Source organism: Vicugna pacos, chromosome 3 (assembly GCF_048564905.1).
Source record: "Vicugna pacos chromosome 3, VicPac4, whole genome shotgun sequence".
NCBI classification, from domain to species: domain Eukaryota; kingdom Metazoa; phylum Chordata; class Mammalia; order Artiodactyla; family Camelidae; genus Vicugna; species Vicugna pacos.
The window spans coordinates 7588835-7608923 of record NC_132989.1 but is presented as its reverse complement, the minus strand read 5'-3'; the positions used below and the strand labels follow the sequence as shown (position 1 = coordinate 7608923).

Below are 20089 nucleotides of genomic sequence, written 5' to 3'. Positions count from 1 at the left end.
GAAAATTGGGACTGGGGGCAGTTTAAAGTTCCCTCAGATAAAGGAGTCACCACTGGATAACTCCCAAAGACACCGCTGGTTAGTGCCTCCCCGGGGCCCACACGGTTTCTGACCCTTCCTAGCCTGGGTCTTTGGCTGGTTTTATTTATCCATGAGCCGCCCTTTATGAATACAATAAACACCCTTTTTGGTGTCACTTGCCCAGAGTTGGTTTCTGCTGCTTGCACCACAGAAAGCTGACACGCTGAGGACCCGGCCACCAGATGGGATGAAAGGATCTTTAAAGCCTCTTTGGAAGCCGTGGTCCTAAGATAAGCACAAACATAATTAGGCTTCTCTCATAGAAATCGATAGTCATAGATGTGCTGGGAAGACAAGACTTAGCTCAGGATCTCAAAGAGACACGCCGGCCCTAGACATGTTAAAACAATGAAATAAAGCATGATTTGCAGCCCTGGGGACATATAGGGGGGCATGGTTCCAGAACTGGGCTCAGCGTACACTTCCGTGTGATTTTCAGCAAACCCGGGAAGGAGATTCTGCCAGAATACCGTCATCCATTAAGACCGACGTCAACATAGAATGCAACAGTTGCACAAATGTTGCGGGGGGCGGGGTGGGGGAAGGGCAGGAAACTGTGAACATCAAGAGGGTGACGGAATCATAAAAGTTCACCAGCACCAGTCACAAGCATGTCAGGGGACGCCTGGAGGATCCTTCGGCGGCTCTCAAGTATGTCTCTCACCAGAAAATGATCATGCTCATGTTTGATTTCCTATTTTCTTTTGGGGGATTTTTTTAATTGAAATACAGTCGATTTACAATGTGTGTTAATTTCTAGTGTACAGCATAGTGATTCATTTTTAAATATATGTATACACACACACGCTCCTTTTCATATTCTTTTTTATTATAGCCATTACAGGGTATTGAACACAGCTCCCTGTGCTATACAGTAGGACCTTGTTGTTTATCTATTTTATATATAGTAGTTAGTAACTGCAAATCCCCTTGGTAACCATACATTTGTTTTCTATGATTGTGAGTCTGTCTCTGGTAAATAAGTTCAATTATGTCCTTTTTTTTTTTTTTAAAGATTCCACATGTAAGTGATATCATATGGTTTCATTTGTATATTTAGTGTATCTTGTGAAATCTTTAATATCTGCTCACCCTGGTTTTGAATCTCAGCATAGTTACAGCAATGAACACTGAGAAAAGAAATAAAACAGGATTTTGACCCTGAATTGGGCTAGGTAGGTGATTAGGATGTAGTTTTACAGAATTTGGTATAGAAACAAAAGTCTCTATTGATACAAAATCAACCTTTTTATGAACATTTCTTCTGAAAAGGTCTCTCTCCAGATAGTTTTTTTGTTTTTGTTTTTTTGGGTTTTTTTCCAGATAGGAACAGTATTTTGTGCTAGAGAAAAAACACTGTTTTGTTGAACGCAGAAACTGACCTCTTAGCTTTTGGGCTTCTAATGGCAGATTAAATTCATCTCACCAAGTAAAGAAAATTAGGAAAAAATAACTTTTATAATGTGGGAAATAATTAGTATATTGATCTTCAAGAATTTCCTGATTTCTTTACTTTGTAATGATTTTCCTTAACAGCGACACAGGCATTAGGAAAACAAAACACATCTGATAGAAATGCTTTGTCTTCCCCTTTTTAAATTATTTAGTAACACTGGGTAGCTAAGACATTGTCTCTGCTCCTGCAAAACCCCCTATGCTAATTGTGGCCAGCAAATGAGTAATTATAACAGACTATACAAAGCAGGAATGAGCTACACAAATGTGAGGGAGTAAAGAGTGCAATTAGGTAGCCCAGCCTCAGACGTCTTCGCTCGGACTCTCTGTGAAGAATAAGGAAAAAGCCTTTGCACCAAAATTGAAGGGGACCAGTTTTCTGATTGTGTCCTGGGGGATTTGGATAAAGCTCAAGCAATTTGAAGCATACCCTCAGGTTGTACTCAGCAGAATTCCTGACCTCTGCCACATCCTATCTATCATAAGCCTTTATCAGGAGAAGATGCCAAATCACAAGTCACTTGGTGGCATATAATTGCTCTGACATTGACAGCAGACAGGTATATATCATCTCCTCTGTTAAAAAAGGAGCGAGTGTTTTAAACGGAAGAAGACTGAATGTTAAAGCAAATTTAGATCAACACGAAAGGGAAGCAAAACCCATACTGAACTGAAAGGACTGTCAAAATAAAATGAAAGTTTAAATACAGACTGAAGAAAACAATAATGTATGATTTCTAGGGACGCTCTTTCTGATCTATCAGAAATACTGAAGAATCAAGAATGAAAGAGACTCACAGAGGAAAACAAATGTGACCATGAATATATGTATGTTCACGTATAACTGAAAAATTGTGCTCTACACTGGAATTTGACCCAACATTGTAAAATGACTATAACTCAATAAAAAAAGTGAAAAAAAAAAGAATGAAAGAGAGAAAGAAAGAGAAAGAAAAGGAAGGAAGGCAGAAAAAGAAAGGAAGGAAGGTGAGGGAGGAAGGGAGGGAGGGAAGGAAGGGAAGAAAAAAGACAAAAAGAGAAAGAAAGAATGGAGGAAAGCAAATACTGTAACTTGAAACAGCTTATGAAAGCATAGGACTGGTTTTAGATGGTACATGAAGCACTGTGGTTGGTTTTGCAGATACAGAATTAAATAATACTGAACTAACTGCACAGAGACGAAAGTCTCTTCTCATTCTCAGTTCTTTTTCTTACATCAAGAGGAATGTCAAAGGGCTAGCCTGTCTTCAGCTTCTCTTTAACACCTCCAAACCTCCCTTTGAAGAGGGAAAACAGAGCAGGCCACAGGCTCTGAGCCCTTGGCAGACAAAAGCATTTAGTTCAAATTTAATTACATTATGTTGTTTTTATTGTATTTATTTTTGTGGTTACTTGCTATTTATGGAAAGTGGACTGGTTTCCATTTGTGATCGGACTATAAATTTTTTTTTCTTATTTACATTTAGAAAAAACAGAGTCAACTTAAAAACAAACAAATAAAAGAGTCCTGGGTGAAAAAATACACAAAGAAAACCAATATTGTGTCCAATGTGGGTTGGGCAAAAATCTTGTAAAAGGCACTCAAGTGATTCTAGTTAAGAAAAAACTCAGCTTAAATCATAGACTGTGAGAGCTTGAGACTAGGAGCCGGCAATTCAAATCCTCTTGGTTTCACAGGAGGCCCAGAGACAGGGCAGAAATTGCCCAAGAGACAGAGACAAGCTTTAATCTCAGCTCGCTACAGCCTCCTCCAGCGCTAGACCATTACTTAACTTGTAGGCACCTCAAATGCTGTACCTGTTGGAATTGGCTACGGTGTCAAAGTAAAGAGGCAGGCCCCAAAGGAAGTTACAGTCTTAACCAACGCGGATAAAACTTGTGCAATCTGTAAAACCACACTGACATCTAGTGGTCATCTTTGATAATGCAACTTCTGATGCACCCCTTCGCGAGCAAGCTTGTCGTTAAAAGCAAGCATCATTTTGTAGAATATTCCTCACTTGGGGCTTGTCCGCTTTCCTATTTTTCATAGGAGTATCACATAAGTGAAGTTGCATCTTCCTTAATTAACCAGACCGAGAGGCACATGGTAATGGTAATGGTTTGTCTACACTTTGGTAGTGTAAACTTGGATCATTTGGTTCAGGCTGTATCCACCAAGTTTACCCATTGTAAAGTTACTGTCTTTCCTTCTCTAATTTTTTTGGAGGGTTTTGGGAGGTAATTAGGTTTTATTTATTTATTTACCTTTTAATGGAGGTACTGGGAATTGAACCCAGGACTCTGTGCGTGGTAGGCGCACACTCTACCACAAGCCCCCTTCCCCTTTCTAATTAATTAATAAATGATTTATGGGGCAATATTTTGAGACTATATAAGTATATTTTGCCTTTTCAAATTTTCATCCACTAGTTTTAGTATCCACTGATGATCCTTGCCTGAACCAGTTATTACTATAATGGTTGCAAAATGGTTAATTCCCCACTTTTGGCATTTCTTTCTACATTTGTATTAGTTATTATTTTATTGAAAGAAGAGATTTCTCTACTCTCTTATTTATTTATGTTAGTCTTTATTTGTTAGAATGGACTCATGAGTTCTTACATCACCTACAATCTATACAGTAGATTACACACGTGGATATCCAATACGGCTACCAAACGGAACAGAACACACACATTAAATTTCTCTTGGTTCCCAACCAACCAGCCATGTCTTGCCTTGCCTCTGGGTCTTTGCTCTTGCTGCCCCCTCTCATTCAAAGATCTCTTCCCAATAGATCATAGATTATGTAAGCATTCATGGGTATATTCATGTACACATTATATGGTATTATATATACATTACATAGACTGGAGAGTGTAAATTTATGTAGAGATTATACATTATAATGTGTACCTAATCTAGGATCTATTCCTATTGTAATTTATTTCTCTTCAAATATACAATCGCCATGGAAGTCAAAAAACTGTGAGGAACTGTTCCAGATTAAGGAGACTGAAGAGCTTTGTCGAATGGATGTGCAATGCAGTGTTAAAGCCTGTGTTTCGTTCTGTGTGGGATGTGGGGGAAGGCCGTGGAAACAGCTATAAAATAGGACGGTATTGGGATAATTCATGAAACTTGAATAACCGTATGAATTAGTCAGTGAGGATTAAATAATGATACTGTATCAGTGTTTCACTCTGTCTTGATCATTTTACTACAATTATGTAAGAAAATGTCCTTGTTTCAATAAATATACTCCAAAATATTAGAGTAAGGCAGCATTATGCCTGCACCTTATTTTTCAGTGGTTCAAATAATAATAATAACGTGTGTATGTGTTGAGAGAGAAAACAGTAAGCAAATGTGGCAACATTAACTGCTGGGGAATCTGGGTGAAGGGGACACAGAGGTGCTTTGTACTATTCTAGCAACTTTCCTGTAAGTTTAAAATTGTACCAAAGTAACAGTGACCACAAGAAGGTCAAATAAGGAATTTTTATGCCTTCTTAAAAAAATGAAAAAAGAGCAAAGCAAATGTGTAAACTTGCACATAGAGGCTTGAGAATTTCTAAGTTTCATCTACTAAACTTCTTTGCACTGCTGCTTACAGTTTGAGATAAAGTCCTGCTGTTCTCACTACAAAATTATCTTGCTAGTCAAGGAAACCTGTTATAACGTACTAGTTTAAATTCCCCAGATGTCTGAAGAACTCCTCAAAGGCACACATTTAATATCATCCCACACAGAAGATTTTTATCCAGGTTGGGTTCTGGCATTGAACCCAACTAACCCTGTGGTTACCCTTCATTTGGAATAGAAGCAGTTGGCTATGGAAAAAAAAAATTGCTCTGAAATATAATTCTCCTCGTCTTAAAAGGAACAGAAAATGAATACTGGTGAGGAGGCTGTTGCAGAGAGAGACTCGCTGAGTGTGGGGAGAAATTGATGTGAACATTGTACAGAGAGACAAATAAAAATAAGACATAATCTCAGGCTTTGCAACTAATTAGCAGTAGGTTAGAATCAAAGACCTGGAACTTCCTAGCTGTGTGGTCTGTGAGGTCTATTTTAACCACCTGGACCTCAGTTTCCTCACCTGCGGGACTGGGGCTATTTGGGGAGATCATGCCCACCGGGCACCACGAGTGATGACTGCACTCCGGGTCCTAGCCAAGCACGGCAGAGTGGGTAATGGGTAATGTCTGACTGCCGGGGCATCACCTCTTACCTGAACTGCCACGGCCTCTTATCAGGTCTCTAGCATCCACTCCTGCCCTCCTTCCAATCCACGTTCCACACAACAGCAGCATGAGCTTCCTAAATGGTGAATGACCTCATGGCCTTGTCCCTGAGCATCTCTCCAGTCTCTCCTGATGCCCCTTCCCCACCCCTTCCTTTCATCTTCTCCATCCCCTAGGCTCTCGGGCAGACCAGCGGACTTGTGGAATGAGGGACACGTTCCAGAACTGCAAGATCCCATGTGTGCACAGCCGTTCGACAAAGCAAAAAGTTCATTTGTGTTTGCTTTTGTGACCTGAGAAGTACGTGTTGGCTCCGTATTTCAGTAAAAGCGTGCTAAGTAGTTAATACTGCCTTCTGTCTTTTGAAATAAAAATATTTCTTAAAAGTTGGTTTTTCGATTCCTCCCAAATGACCAAGTGGCCTTTGGTTGCTGCTTTCCACTGTAGGCACGAATGCATTTCTTAGGTATCATTTCTTCAAGCTACTATTTGCTTTTTTCTCCTTAAATGTGAAAGAAATGACAAAAACCTAAACCCATAAGATAAACGACACTGGTCTGTTCTCATGCTGCAAAGTAGCTCAGCTAATTGGCTTCCTTCCCTTGTCAACATACTTGCTCACACACATGTCGTTTTAGGAACCAGTCCTCCACCGTCAGCAACACCACAACACAGAGGTCCCCATCTTTCAAGCTCACTGCTGGGCGAGTAGTGCACAACACTTGCTTTTGACAAATGTAAAAACAACGGTGTCTGTCTCACGTTTTAAGGGAGAGGGAGGAGTTTCAGGGTAATTTAGGGAAGGCTTCGGAAAAGATCTCTTAAACAACGAGGGAGAAGATGGGGATTTATCATGTTTCTAGCTATCGGTCCCTGGCGTTCTGCCCTCAGAGCAATGCAAGACTTATCTTGGCAGGGAAGCGGCTCTCTAGTTTAAAATTCTCTCAGCCAAGACTTGACTCCCCGGTTTCAAACACTTCCCATCTGTCCCTATAAATAGTGTGACCACAGGGTCTGCACAATTTGTGGCTTTGACTACACAGGCAGCATTTTCCTAATAAACGGTGTAAGGGCATTTTATAGCCCCCAGTTTCCAACTCCCATGTCTTGATGGGCTGCGGCTTGCCACATGTTACAATTTATTCTGCACCTCAACTATTACCTATTTTACTCTTTGTTTCCCCTCTTTTAAGTAGCTCACCAAAATTTTGATGTCAGATTGATAGTTTTAAATGTAATATCCCAGAAATTCTTGACTGTGTCATCTTTTCAGCAAAGCTTACATATAATGCCTTTAAATGTTAACGAAACGGCACTCGGGAATGCAACATAATAGACACGGGTGTTTGGAAATTGTTTTGAGGGGAGCAGGTGTAGTAGAAAGATCATCAGACTGGAATTCAGGAGATCCAAGCAGTATTCCCAGCACTGCCATCAACTGTGTGGCAATGGACAAGTGTGTGGTTTTTTCTCATGCCAAAGAGCACATCCACAGATGACCTGGATCTCTGAAGGCTAGTTTACCTCCAAAAATTCTATGGTTCTTTAATCCTGTACGCTGTAGGGGGGGAAAAAACTGACAATGATTTACCTTCGAATATAAATAGTTCCAGCCATTTCTGGGTGGGTAATCAACCAGAGTCGCTGGTAGACTGGGTCGATCTCACACGTACACCTGCACTGACACGCCGGCTGGGCTGTGCTGCTTCACAGCAGGAGCCCTGCGAGCTGTTCTGTCGCCTACGATCCTGAGCCGTAAATGTTCCGCAGAGGCAAACGCCTTCTTGTCTATTTCTCCTCTAAGAATCTTCTTCCATAAAAGCAGGAGTTCCAAAAACAAGGAACCACCCCTCCCACACCCCGACCTACCCACCAAAAAGTTCTCACCTTTCGATGGGATCGGAATCATCTGCAAAATCTGTAAAAAGATAAAGATCCAGGCTCCATCCCAAACCTACCCAGTCAGAATCGATGGGGTTGGGTCCAGGCAGCTGTGTTTTTCACTTGCTTCCAGTGCCTAACAAAGATGGAAAAACGCTGTGACAATTTGTGGATATCACACTGCAAAATTCAAAGATAGACCCAAATTTGAAAATATCTTCAAATGAAACACTTGGTCTCTGATTTTTTTTTTAACTAATGCAATTAAAGAAAAATTAAAATATATGGATTCTATGCTTTCACAAATGAACATCAGATTTATCCACGTTGCTCCTGGTTCTATTTCTCACTTTGATCAATGCAGAATATTTGCACTGTACAACTTCATTAAGTGAGAAGTCGAACTTGCCCAGTAATCGCAGCACCTCTCATGTGAACAGGAGAATTTGATGATTACAGTCTAATTTTCTAGAGCAGGTCGTGGTGGGGAGGGTATCTGGGGGTGATCAGAAAGCCCAGTCGACCCTCCTCCACTCCTGGGAACCAGTGCCAGGCAGGAATGAGTAACCTCAGGGGGCAGCTCTTCCAACTTTCCAAAAGAAGCTAGAACCTGCATTATTTGGATGTATAGTCACATAATTTTTAAAGGGTTGGCGACTAAGTCAAATGTTTTTTTTTAAAACACCATTTAGAAATGCACCATTAAGGCCCAACAACAAAACAAAGCAAAATTCATCAGCCCACATTTCACCTGAATATGCCAAGTCTGTAAGCTCTGTTCCAGAAGCCCTGAACTCTGTATCTGAATTCAGATAACAAAACAATCATCTTACAGAAATTACTTCTAGCAGGCACATCACATTATGCTGTCTCTAGAGCTAACAGAATTCCCTGCCATTTTTGAACTAAGGGGTTCATACAAGGAGCTACCTACTAAATCTGTTTGCTCGGTCAGAAGACACCGAGAGAGCTCCCGCCCTGTGTGAGGCGCTGGGAATACAGTGGTAAAGCCGAACCTTAGCTACGTTTAATGTTTGGCATAGCACGTTAAAAAAAATACACGAAGCTCTTCACTCTGTCAGTGGTAAAGATGAAAAATACAGATGGGCAAAATCTTAAGAGCAGAATGACACCTCGGTGATTATTTTTCCAAGTGAGGCTGAAGCCCAGAGAAACAAAGGCTGGCCAAGGATCACACAGCTTGAAAGGGAGTCAAAAGCATCGCCCAGAGCTCCTGCCTTTACTCAGGGCTCCTCTCACCCATTCTGCTATTTCCCTAAATCCAAGGGGACTGACAAAGGATCGTCAAAGCAAATCAGCAGGCTCGATGTCAATCAGAGAGATGACTGCAGTTTGGGAAGCTGTCGTTTGGAAAAGAGAATATTCCACCCAGAACTGACTTGGAATTTCGTCTCCATTCATGAGATGATCATTACCAGCTAGTCAGAAGCCATTCGCTCTTACCTTAGGACATACAAAACAACAGCAAAGCAAGGAGTTACTTCCATCTACTAAGAATAGAAATAAAATTTAAGGTCAAACAGCCAATATTCATTTAAAAAAAAAAGAGTTGGAAAAAGAACACCAAGATTGGTGTCAGTGAGAAAAGGAAAATGAACGGGACACCAGAAGTGTGGTTAAGAGGAGGGTTTACTGTCCTCCCTAGAAATGCCCTACATTTTACTCAGCCATACTGTAACCAATGTCCAACGCACTGGAGGAGAGGAGGAGAGACCTTCTCTGAGTGCCCACAGTCACTCCTTCTCTACACTGCTCCTAGAACTTTGGATTATTTTCTTAGCAAGTACTACCTACAAAATATAACCCTATTTTTAAGTCATAGTATTCTCTCTCTTCAAAAGCGGGAGGAGCAGGTGTGCCTTAACTGATGAATTACAAAACTGCCTGGGATGTATTTGAATTTCAGAAGCCAAATGATACGTAGTGGCCTTTGAAAAGAGAAGTGAAAGAAACCCCTGGGGGTGGGGGGGCTTGTCAACAAGGGTAGTTCTGCTAACACTGGATGTAAAACTGGAGGAGACTAATTCCAAAAGTGAGATGCCGAGTGATTTTTGGTTTTGTTATTTTTTTTTAATATTTTACTTTCCAAATAATTAGTGTTGAAAAGCATGAGGAAAAATAAATTTTTTAAAATAGAGCATTTTCAAAAAACAGTCAAAATCTTCTAATTAATTCCTGTCTTAACTTGCCATGATTCTACAGTTGGAGAAATTCTATTTTTATTAAAGCCAGAATGGAGGCAATTGGAGTGTAAAATCTTGTTTTTTTTTAAGGTTTTTTCCCCCCAAAACTGGCACATAATTTAGTAATACTTAAATCTCTGTATGGCTCTTGTCCGATTACCATAGACATAGAAAAAAGCCCTCCCTTTTAAACTCAGAAACTATAAAATTTTTCCTTCTCCATTAACCAGTTAAATTTACCATCTGACATATACCCCCAAACCTTTTGGAAAAGCACAGTGCTTCTCACGTAAAATACTCATGAAAACCTAGCACATTCTTAAGAGAAAACATGGAAATTCTAACGAGGGGTTCCAGGCAACCTCGTGTTCAGCCCAGTGTTTGAAAGTCAGACCTCTAGAGACATGCTGTGCAAACAGCATGATTTAGATCATTAGGACAAAGTTGTATGTGAATATATGAAAAGCAAGAAACAGTGTAATACATGTTGAAAACCAGTATGACAGTTTTGATTGTCTAGTACTAACTTCGATGTCAAAGTTCATAAGGTGATCAAAGTTTTTAAGAGAAAGCTGATGAGTGAAACTGTGTATGCACTGCCTGAAAAACAGTGGAAATCATTAAGCAGACTGGCCCGTGGGGCTTTGATATTTTCTTAATTTGATCAAGCATCAGAGAAGGCAAAGTGAATCTAACTTTCTGGTTTTCTCTGCAGCAGTACGAACTAGGTGGTTAAACTCTGTGTTTCCTTCTTAAGTCAAAAGTCTGGCCGTGAGTTGAAAGCTATAAAAACAATAAGGACCGGAAAACAGAAATGTGAAATACAGACGGCATTATACAATGCTACCGTCCCAGCTTGCTAGAACAGAGAGCAAGCTAAGTCAGAGGTTCTCAGTCATGAATTTTGAATCATTCACAGGTGTGCTCCCAAATTTTGAATAATGTGTAAATAAAAAATGAAGTGTTGCTTCAGCTGAGGTGTTATCAGCCCGTCCGTCTCCTTCCAGGTCCGGGGTTAGGGTTAGGGTTGGGGTTAGGGTTAGGGTTAAGGTTAGGGTTGGAAGGAGTGAACTTCCACATCCTCTTGTGCAGGTGGGGCCACAGTCCTGGCCATGGGGCGGTGCATCCACTGCCGGGAAGAGCATGTAATTGCTAATGGACAGACTTCTGGAGCCCCTTCCCTTGCCATGACCATCAGGAAGGTTCAGGACAAATTTGCCTGTCTGCACCAAACACAGCAGCCCTGCCAACTCACTGACAGACATAGAGACAGTATATGTGACATAATCGTTTGCTTTGAAGCCACAGAGGTTGTGAGGGGTTCGGCTACTACTACAGCGTTAACGTTGCTCTTCTGACTGGAGCAAAAGCACACACGCTGGCAGAGGGGCCATTTGTCCGCCAGGCTGCTGGGCTGAGAGGCTCGTGCCTTGGCAAACAGAGCTGGGGTCTCTGTGGGGTCTCACCTCTATTAGGAGGTGAGACTGATGCCAAAGGAGTCCCTGCTTTTATGAAAACATCTCAGTACTTTTTCTTAGGTCTGAGAATCCTTTGGTCAGAAGTGTAAACAGTGCTGAAGGATGGCCAAGTTCACTGCACCGTAAATAACTTCAACTTTATCTGCAATTTTATTTCTTCAAACAGGGCACCAAAAAGTTTAATATCTGACCACATACCTTTTACACAAAGGCTGAAAATTAGTTTTAAATCTGAGATCACTGGTAGGTCTCTGGACACCAGCCTGACTACCACTAGAGGGGGCCCTCTGCTCTGTTTTCTGCCTAACAAGGATTGCCAGCAGGACGGTGAGAAACTTCCAGCTACGTCTGGGGACAAACCCATTCTGGCCTAGCCACTTCTCTAAATGTAAAATTGTGCTGGTGTCAGTCTGGATGGATAGAATCACCCAGGAAGCACTGAAATGCACCTTCACCCCAAAGGCTGACTCAGTACGTCTAAAGTGGGGTTCAGAAAATTTTTTAAAAAGCTCCCTGATGCTTCTGCTGCGGAGTTAGGCTTGCTACCATTGCTATGCAGGATTTCAAAGAACTGAGACTTCCCAATCAAAAGGTTTTGCCATCTGCAGGGCATACTGTGACAGGGATCACGATATCAGAAGCCCAGCTAGGTAGAACCTCCAAGAACAGAACTTCAGCAAGACACTTTACAATAATCATCATCACAGGAATAAAACAGGGTTATCTTCAAATTTAAATTTATTAAGACATTCAGCTATGTCTGTCAGTCTACATCCAAATTTGCTACTAAAAATAAAATAAAGTCACATCCCACATTAGGAATACCAAGTCTGAAAAACACTTTTTGAGCCAAGCCTATTGTATAAATAAATGACTAGTTTCTTTTCATATCAAAATTCCCATAAAAAAGTTACATTCCCCCCTCCCCAGATCTACTGGTAGCCATGATGAATGTAAAAATTTAAATATGACACATCCTTGTCAAAGAAAAGGTGCAAAGTCTATTAACAGCTTTAAAAGCGGCATTTGCAGAGTGTGATCATACAGTCATGTACTCATTCCCAAAGTGCAAATATTGCCATTATTTAACACTGTTTTGATTCAGCTGCAGGATTTAAACGTTACACAGGATTGAAAAGCAGTGCACGCAGGGCCTTTATCAGTGCCCTAAAGCCCTTCCCACTTTGGCCTCCTACACTAACGTGGACTCCAAAGTGTTCACCAGAGTTTTAGTTTACTTCACACAGCCAACACAGTATACAATGTATTAACAAAAGTTTCATATACATCAAAATATTGAAGACTCCGTCATAAAGTTCAAGAGTCTCAGATTACATGAATGCACCCACAAGGCCCCAGTGCCCACCCCCCTCCCCCAAAGCACTTACGAAGTACGAGCGTGCTTCAATCTTTGAATACAATCAATGCTTTTACATCTTTGATTTCATTTCAGTGCTGTACAAGTAATCACCTGACTGAGTTCCAATTAACTGAGGGAGAAGAGGGTGGAGAAAAGGGCTGGTCGCTACTCATACTTTGTAACGAGAATGATCCTGTCCCACAGAAAGTGAAGCCTCGGTCCCACCTCTGCCTGCTTCCTCCCATGCCGGCCTCATGCTCCTTATCCTCCTCTCGTCAGCCCCTTTCAGACACTCAAATCTGTTTTATTTATCAGATCAGGGGCAGTTTCTGAAGCTGCTGAGGTTGAATTTTCTTGGCAAACCTCTACCAAACATCAGCATAGGATATATAAATACACTGCGATTAGCATACATTGCAAAATTTCTCTCACACTGTCAAGGGGATGAAAGCAGGCCATCTCCACTGAGAGTACTTCCTGGATTAGATCCTTGGAATGTCAAGTTTCCCGCCTAATCGCCTCATACATTCATTCCTCACATCTGAGCCCAAAATGCATCGTGAGCTAACTTCTCCGCCGGGGCAGCAAAGCGTTACTCCTGCTCCTGTTCTTGCAGGCTGACCTCAGCAGGACACGCTTCCCCTTTCGCAGTAACGGGATTGTCCTTGGGCTCACAGGTCCCTTCCTGGCTATCTGATCTTCTGGCAACGCATGCGTCATTGTCCCTAGAACCTTCGTGCACCCCAGTCCCTCGAGGACGCTCCTGGCCCGGGGGTTCAGTACCTTCCTGAAGCACGTTTTGCTCGGCTCCAGCAGGAGGCTGTGCACCCGGCTCAGGCCCCAAGCCTGGCAGCTGAGAGGAGTTTTTGAGGTGGCAGTGGCACAGAGGGCAGGTCTCCTGGACATACAGCCACTTCTTGAGGCAGCCTGCGTGGAAGAAGTGACTGCAGGGTGTGATCACAGCAGACTTCATGTCCTAAAGGGGGGGGAGACACCCCACACACGTCTGTTATCTAAAATCTTTGCTGCCGCGCCCAAGTTCTAATTCCAACATTTCTTTCCCACAAATTCTCCACAGAAAATATGTAACACAGATCTTAGAATAAAACTCATCTTATATTTTAGTAATAATCCGCTTGACACCAGAGACCCCTTCATACAAATAATGCAAGAACCACTGGATAAGCAATTTGTAAAAAGAAGTAAAAACCTAAAATGAGGAAGAAACAATCTTCTTAACTGGATTCTCCCTCAGTATGAAACATGAGGTGACACAACTGTAGCAGCATGATCTCTGGGTTGCCATCGGGATGGCACAAGTATAATTAAAACCTCAGAAAATATGACGCGGACAGAACTTTTCCACCATTTTGCTTCAACACAGCTCAACAGAGTATTCCACGATGAGCTTATTGGCAAGGAGACAATCAGCCACATAACACCAGGGTATTGGCAAGGAAGTGGCAATCTCGTCAGGGACGATGTACATCCCGGTCTTCCGGATATGGCATAAGCCAGTGTTTCTCAATTTGCACTGGAACCACCAGGGATGCTTGTTAACCACGCATATTCTGGGCGCTCCTCAAGATCTACGGATCTGGATATCCGAAGATGGCATTCACAGACCCACAGACACAGCAAGCCACCCGTGTGACTTCTATGCACACTCAAGTTCGATAACCACTGGGATAACAAGTGGTACACTTGGCATTAACAGTCCTTGCGTTAAGATACTTGGGGAGGGAAGTCTGAGGAAATGAAGTTTAAATTGTAAGAACAGACATTTGATGGATCAACCATTAATTCTGTTTAAAAGTCCCAAAACAAGGAGTTGTGGGTATCGAAGAAATTCCTTGCCAAGAACTGGTAACACCTGGGAGTGAATTTTTAAGCAGAAAGCCATCCAAGGAAAAGCAGCCAGCTGGGAAGTTCAGCATTCTGACGTTCGTGTTCTGTGTGGTATCAGCAGGGAGTTCTAGCACCTCAAAAAGTGATGTGACAACAGGAAACACAAAAAGGCGACTGTTACACCCCAGAGATGGTGCTTTTAGACCTCGGTGCCCTGAATCTGCCCTCGCTGTGCTTTGCTCTGAGTACAAGGCTACTGAGCATAATGGAGCCAGAACGAAGACAGTGACCACTTAACCTGGAGGGAAAACTGCATTACTCCTCAGATCCCTGCCCCAGGTGCAAAAACAACCTGGAAAACGTTATTTTGCTAGTACCTAAAAGTACACTCTGAGAACAATCAAAAAGTGGTAGGTGAATTTTTCTCTTAGGAAAAATTCTTATTCTAGATAGTCTTGACACACACACATACACACACATCCCATCACACTGTAAACCAGCCTTGGAGAAGGCACCTCCCTGGATGCTCACTGACACTATCCAGAGCTGTATTCCACCAGCCCATGCTCTTCAAGAGTGATTTTAAACAGTCTGTATCATTGCCCCTAATTTCCGTCCACACTTCCAACAGTACAGGTTAGCTGTCAAAGCTGCTACTCAGTCACCCTCTTGCATAGGTGGACTGGTGACTAAACTCTAGGCCTATTTTTTATTATTGTTATATTTCCAAGGGCACAGGTGCCAGGTGGGCCAAGTGCAATGGTACACATCGGTTGCCTCTACCATCTCTCCCCCGCCCCACTCTTCCACACACACAGGCTGTACCATCTCAGATACCCCTCAACCCACAGGTAAGCACATACTCTCTCCACCTATGTTAAGTGAATGAACATTTCTTCCCCACCCTGGGAATACTGGAAGGAAAAGAATCAGAATCTTGGCACACCACTTTTCAGAAGCTGCCGACTCCTGATTGATAGTATATATTTGATAGTACATATATATGTGTGTGTGCGTGTGTATATATAAGTATATATATATATATTCAGGAGTAAAATATAAAATACACCTAACCTGTTTTTCCTTTATTTGCAGGTGAGCAATAATGTTGAAAATAACAATAAATTAGAACTTCAGGGACTAAATTAAAAACCTACTTTAGACATAAAATGGAAATATTTTATCAGGTCTTTAGTAATTTCTGAGGCCCACTTTTTTTTTTTCACCCAGGAGATAATTTCTGCCTGGAAATGTAACTTGAGTTTGGGTAATGAGGATGAAGTCCCAAGGGATACACAGCATGACCCACCCAAACGGCTTCTTACTGTGAGAGTTACCTGATAACAGATGGCACAAATATCATTGTGTTTCTCAAGCTGCTCTTTCGTAGCAATGGGTAACGATTTAATCTTATTCACAGCATCCCTGCGGAGAAGGAAGCTCTTCCACCCCAGCTGGGCCCGAAGCCACACATTATAGTAGGAATGGATGAAGATGATCATTGAGCCCATGACTGTCCACTCCCCAAAGATGGTCTCCGAGACGCCGTAGGCCACCACACAGAGGGCCACAAGAAACTCCAGCAGGCGGTAGGTGCCATTCACATAGTAGATGACATCGTCCATGTTTTCCACTGGCTCTTTTCTGAATTCCTCAACCATAAATAGGACATAAATAAAAAGTGTTCCCAGAACCTGGAAGAAAAGTATGTATAATAAGACAATATAATCACTAAGAAAGGTTTTTCACAGACTTTAAACAATAACACATTCCTAATACATTTAGGAAGCCAGACGTAACATCCAGAGGAGACAGTGGTGTTACTAAGACGCGGGTGAACCAGCAACCCAGGTGTCAGACACTGAAAGTCGCACCTCGCCACAGAACTCTCCTAAAGTGACTCTGATCAGTAATCAGCTTTCTCTGACTTTCCCTTCTTCCCTTTTCCCCTTTCCTCTGGTCATCAAAATCCTCACAATTCTGTCTAAATTTTCCTAATTCTGTAACCATAGCTTACTCCTCAACTTTCAAAGAACCTTTACTCCTACAAGGAACGATGACTACATCTTTACTGCCAGAGCTACATTTTCTTTTACTTCTTACTGATCAGGCAGCCAAGATCTACCTTCAAGTTACAGTAAGCTTATCATTCCCAGGGTAATGTTGTGGGTATGTGTAAAATATACATCCTAGCTGTGTAACACATACACAAGATGCCGTATCATGAAACTATGAATATTTCCAAGTGGGCATTTGCTAAAAAGTGTGCTCCAAACAAGTGCTTAAGTTTTTTAATATTTGATAGTTACTTTTCTGTTTTAAGAATTACATGACAGCTCTATATCATACCATTTTGAAAAAAGAGATATTGCAAAGTTTAATTATCTTGATAAAAAGAAATACAGTGACGTAGATTGGCCTAATGTTTTAATTGGCCTACCTTCTAACCCCTATGCTCAAATAAATGTAATGCATTCTAGCAAAAAGGGTGGGAAGTAATCACCTAAATAGGCCACTTAACATCATTAATCCTGAAAAAGTTTAATTTCTTTTCTGGAAGGAAAAATAAGAAAATCGGTTATTATATAAAGTCAATTAATCCTGGGCTTACCTGAAGAGAGGTGAGGATGCTGCTGGAAATAATGATAAGAAGCCAGAAGTCCATGTGGAAAAACTGGCAAATCATGTAAGCCATATAAGCAGGGAATACCAGTAAAAATAAGCAAAGGCTCACAGCACGGAAGTGTTTCCATAAACTCCTAGAGAAGGAAAAGTATTCTTTAAACACGTCTGTCACCAGCAGCACAACCAACAGGTCCTGTGCCGTGCCTCAGTCCTGCAGCATGCACCGCGCAGCCTTCTCCAGACCAGCCATGGTGCTGGACTTCAGGGCAAGTCACGGCAAAGGCCGGGGCTCCCAAGCCCCTGACTCGTTCCTAGTCTCCTAGCCTCCACACTCAGTCAACCGCCAAGTACCGTCAATTCTTTTTTTTTTCCCCTCAATAGTTGGCTTTCAGCCTCATTCTTATTCCTAGCAATTTCAAAGTGATTTCAGGCTTTTGTAGCATCATAGCTTAACAATTTTAACAGTAATCTGCAGTCTTAAGTCATGACGTTCTCTTCCCTGCGGCCGTCAGTGCGGTGTCACTAAGAGGAACGGCTCCCGAGTAGCAGGGCTATCACTCCTCTCAACTGCTGAGACGGGAGGAAACTATGAACTGCTGCGCTCTCAGATCTACTGGCGGATCTTCCTGCCTTCCAGCCCCTGCGCCTGGACAGACTCATCTTCCTAAAGCTCAGCCAGCACAAAACTGTCAGCACCTCCTCTAAACTTCCCAGCCTGGCATTTGAGGTCCCCCACTCCCAATTTTTCAGTCCAATCTGCTCAGTATCTGTTCCCCCCACTGTAAGCAAAGATGGTTAATTAATTGACGTCTCAGAAAAAAATATAAACATTCTTTAATATCCCATCAGAAACACCTCTATCCCACTCTTTTTCTAAACCCTTTAGACTAGCTCAAGCTAAATATATTTACACGGGTAATATAATCCTTTCCCTAGGAATCACTCAGAACTCGTAACACCAGTACCAAACAATCATATAATGAACTGAAACACTGTATCAATACACAGATATTTATATATAATACATTTTTCATATATATCATATGTATCTAAAGTTCTTTATATTTCTGTTTTATATTTATTACCTAAATAAAAATAGTTATGCATGTGTGTGTATACACACACACACACACACACACACACACACACACAAATAAAAAATTCTTATCACCCAAACTTAAACTCTAGCTCCTAAGGACAAAGGCTTGTCTGTAAGTGCCAAATAATACTTGAAAATTCACTTCTGCCTGCTATTTTTCAAATTACTTTCCATCTATTACTACCATTTCTTACCTACCCGTCTATTCATCCAACTGCAAAGCCCTATGATGTAGGCAGGACAAAAGTTAATTCATCGTTTTTACAAAGGGGAATAGTCACATGTATAACTTAATGCTTTTAAGACACACAACGTGTCGAGATTTCTCAGACTTAGATTTCAGCTTCTGATTCCACTCGAACCCTCCTTGTCAACAGTGGAATGCGCAGCAGGAGTTCCCCCACCCGAGTTACAGCAAAAGAAGAAGGAACATAATCTTTTCTTTTACCTCTTTGTACACTGCAATATTTTAATAGATTGTTCTTTAAATATACCCCAAATTTAATACAGATCATATGCCAACTTCTTCTAATAGAAAAATATAAAAAACCCCGTCAACAAGTGCCCTAAGCAGAACTTTGAAAAATTCTTTTTGTGCAATAGAAGAAAAGGCATGATTTCCACCTTCTACATGTTTATTATTTACTTTATATATCCAATTTATAAGCTAATAGATTATGTATTAAAAAAAAAAGATGCTCAATACTTCCATTTCCTGGGCAAATCAGAGTCAAAGCTGGGGTGACTTTTTAACATAGGGATTACAAATCAAAAGAAATCAGCATGAGCCCAAAACAGTTGTCCCCTCTCTCAAAAACAAAACACAGTTAACAACCTACGTAAATTGAATATCAAGACTTAAAATTATTATTTAATGATTTCCTATAAAAATGAACACATATTATTTTAAATCATTATGAGGAAATGTGAATTTCAACCAAAACAGTTTAAAGCTCACAGCTGTAACAAAAATTAAGCTGGCTTAACTAAATATTAGTACCCGCAGTATGTCCTCAAATCCATGCAAAGGACCTCGAGGAGACAGAAAAGGAGCGTGACTCATCCCTCCTACCTTAACTATGATACAGGTGGGAGGGAAAACAACCACACACAAAGTCAAGCGCTATGCTGTGCAGGACTCTACAACTAGCAATTCTGAGAAGAAAGTGAATTATTATCATGGCTAAAATTAAAGCTAGGTACTTTGAACGCATTTTACATCTTTTCTTGCCAAACATTTCTCTTATCAGAAGTTGTGTCAAACATAAACCTGCCACCGTAGCTCTACTTTGAGATTCCAAACATAAAAGGCTTATTTTTTTAAAGATCGGCAGGCAGAAAGGGACCACTATAACAGTAGTTATACTGGGACAATTTGCCTTAAAACTTTAAATATATTTTTCAAAATCAAGCTAGCCATGATCCATTTATATAATATAGGTACATATTTACATATACATACGAACATACTTATACACAGACATAGAAGAGTAAATACATTATGCCAACAGTTTTAAATTCATGTCTGACTTCTGTGTTTTATATACACACACACATAAATACATATATATCCTTATTTAAGCATTTAAAATCCAATAAAAATCTAATTTAAAATTAAATATAGAAAGAATAGAGGAAAATGATACTGGAATCTTATTCCATTAATAGTTTAAGCACTATAAAATGAAAACAAAAAATTTTAATTCACCCCAACCCATTTCATGAAAAGTTGGTCATTTGAAAATCTGCTGTATAATTTGAGTATATATTTATGTATACATATTTGAGCCGTTTCTATATTCTTAGGCAAGTGTGAATATTATGAACAT

The 20089-nt window shown here is 40.9% G+C and overlaps 1 protein-coding gene across 4 annotated transcripts in view; it reads right to left on the bottom strand.

Moving 5' to 3' along the window:
* Positions 1-119: 119 nt before the first annotated feature.
* Positions 120-20089, bottom strand: part of RNF145 (ring finger protein 145) — a 66466-nt gene continuing 46496 nt past the window's right edge. The window contains exons 9-13 of one of the 4 annotated variants that reach the window (XR_012066478.1): positions 17148-17295; positions 15874-16230; positions 13472-13664; positions 7653-7782; positions 120-306 (exon numbers count right to left, since the gene is read on the bottom strand). Coding sequence is in view for 3 of the 4 variants with exons in the window: in XM_015245776.3 (XP_015101262.1) it covers positions 13281-13664; positions 15874-16230; positions 17148-17295 (889 nt within the window). In the remaining variant the exon portion in view is untranslated. Of the gene's footprint in view, positions 307-7031; positions 7324-7652; positions 7783-12048; positions 13665-15873; positions 16231-17147; positions 17296-20089 lie in introns of those variants that run through there. The other 3 variants (XM_072953672.1, XM_072953678.1, XM_015245776.3) reach the window with 3 other exon arrangements.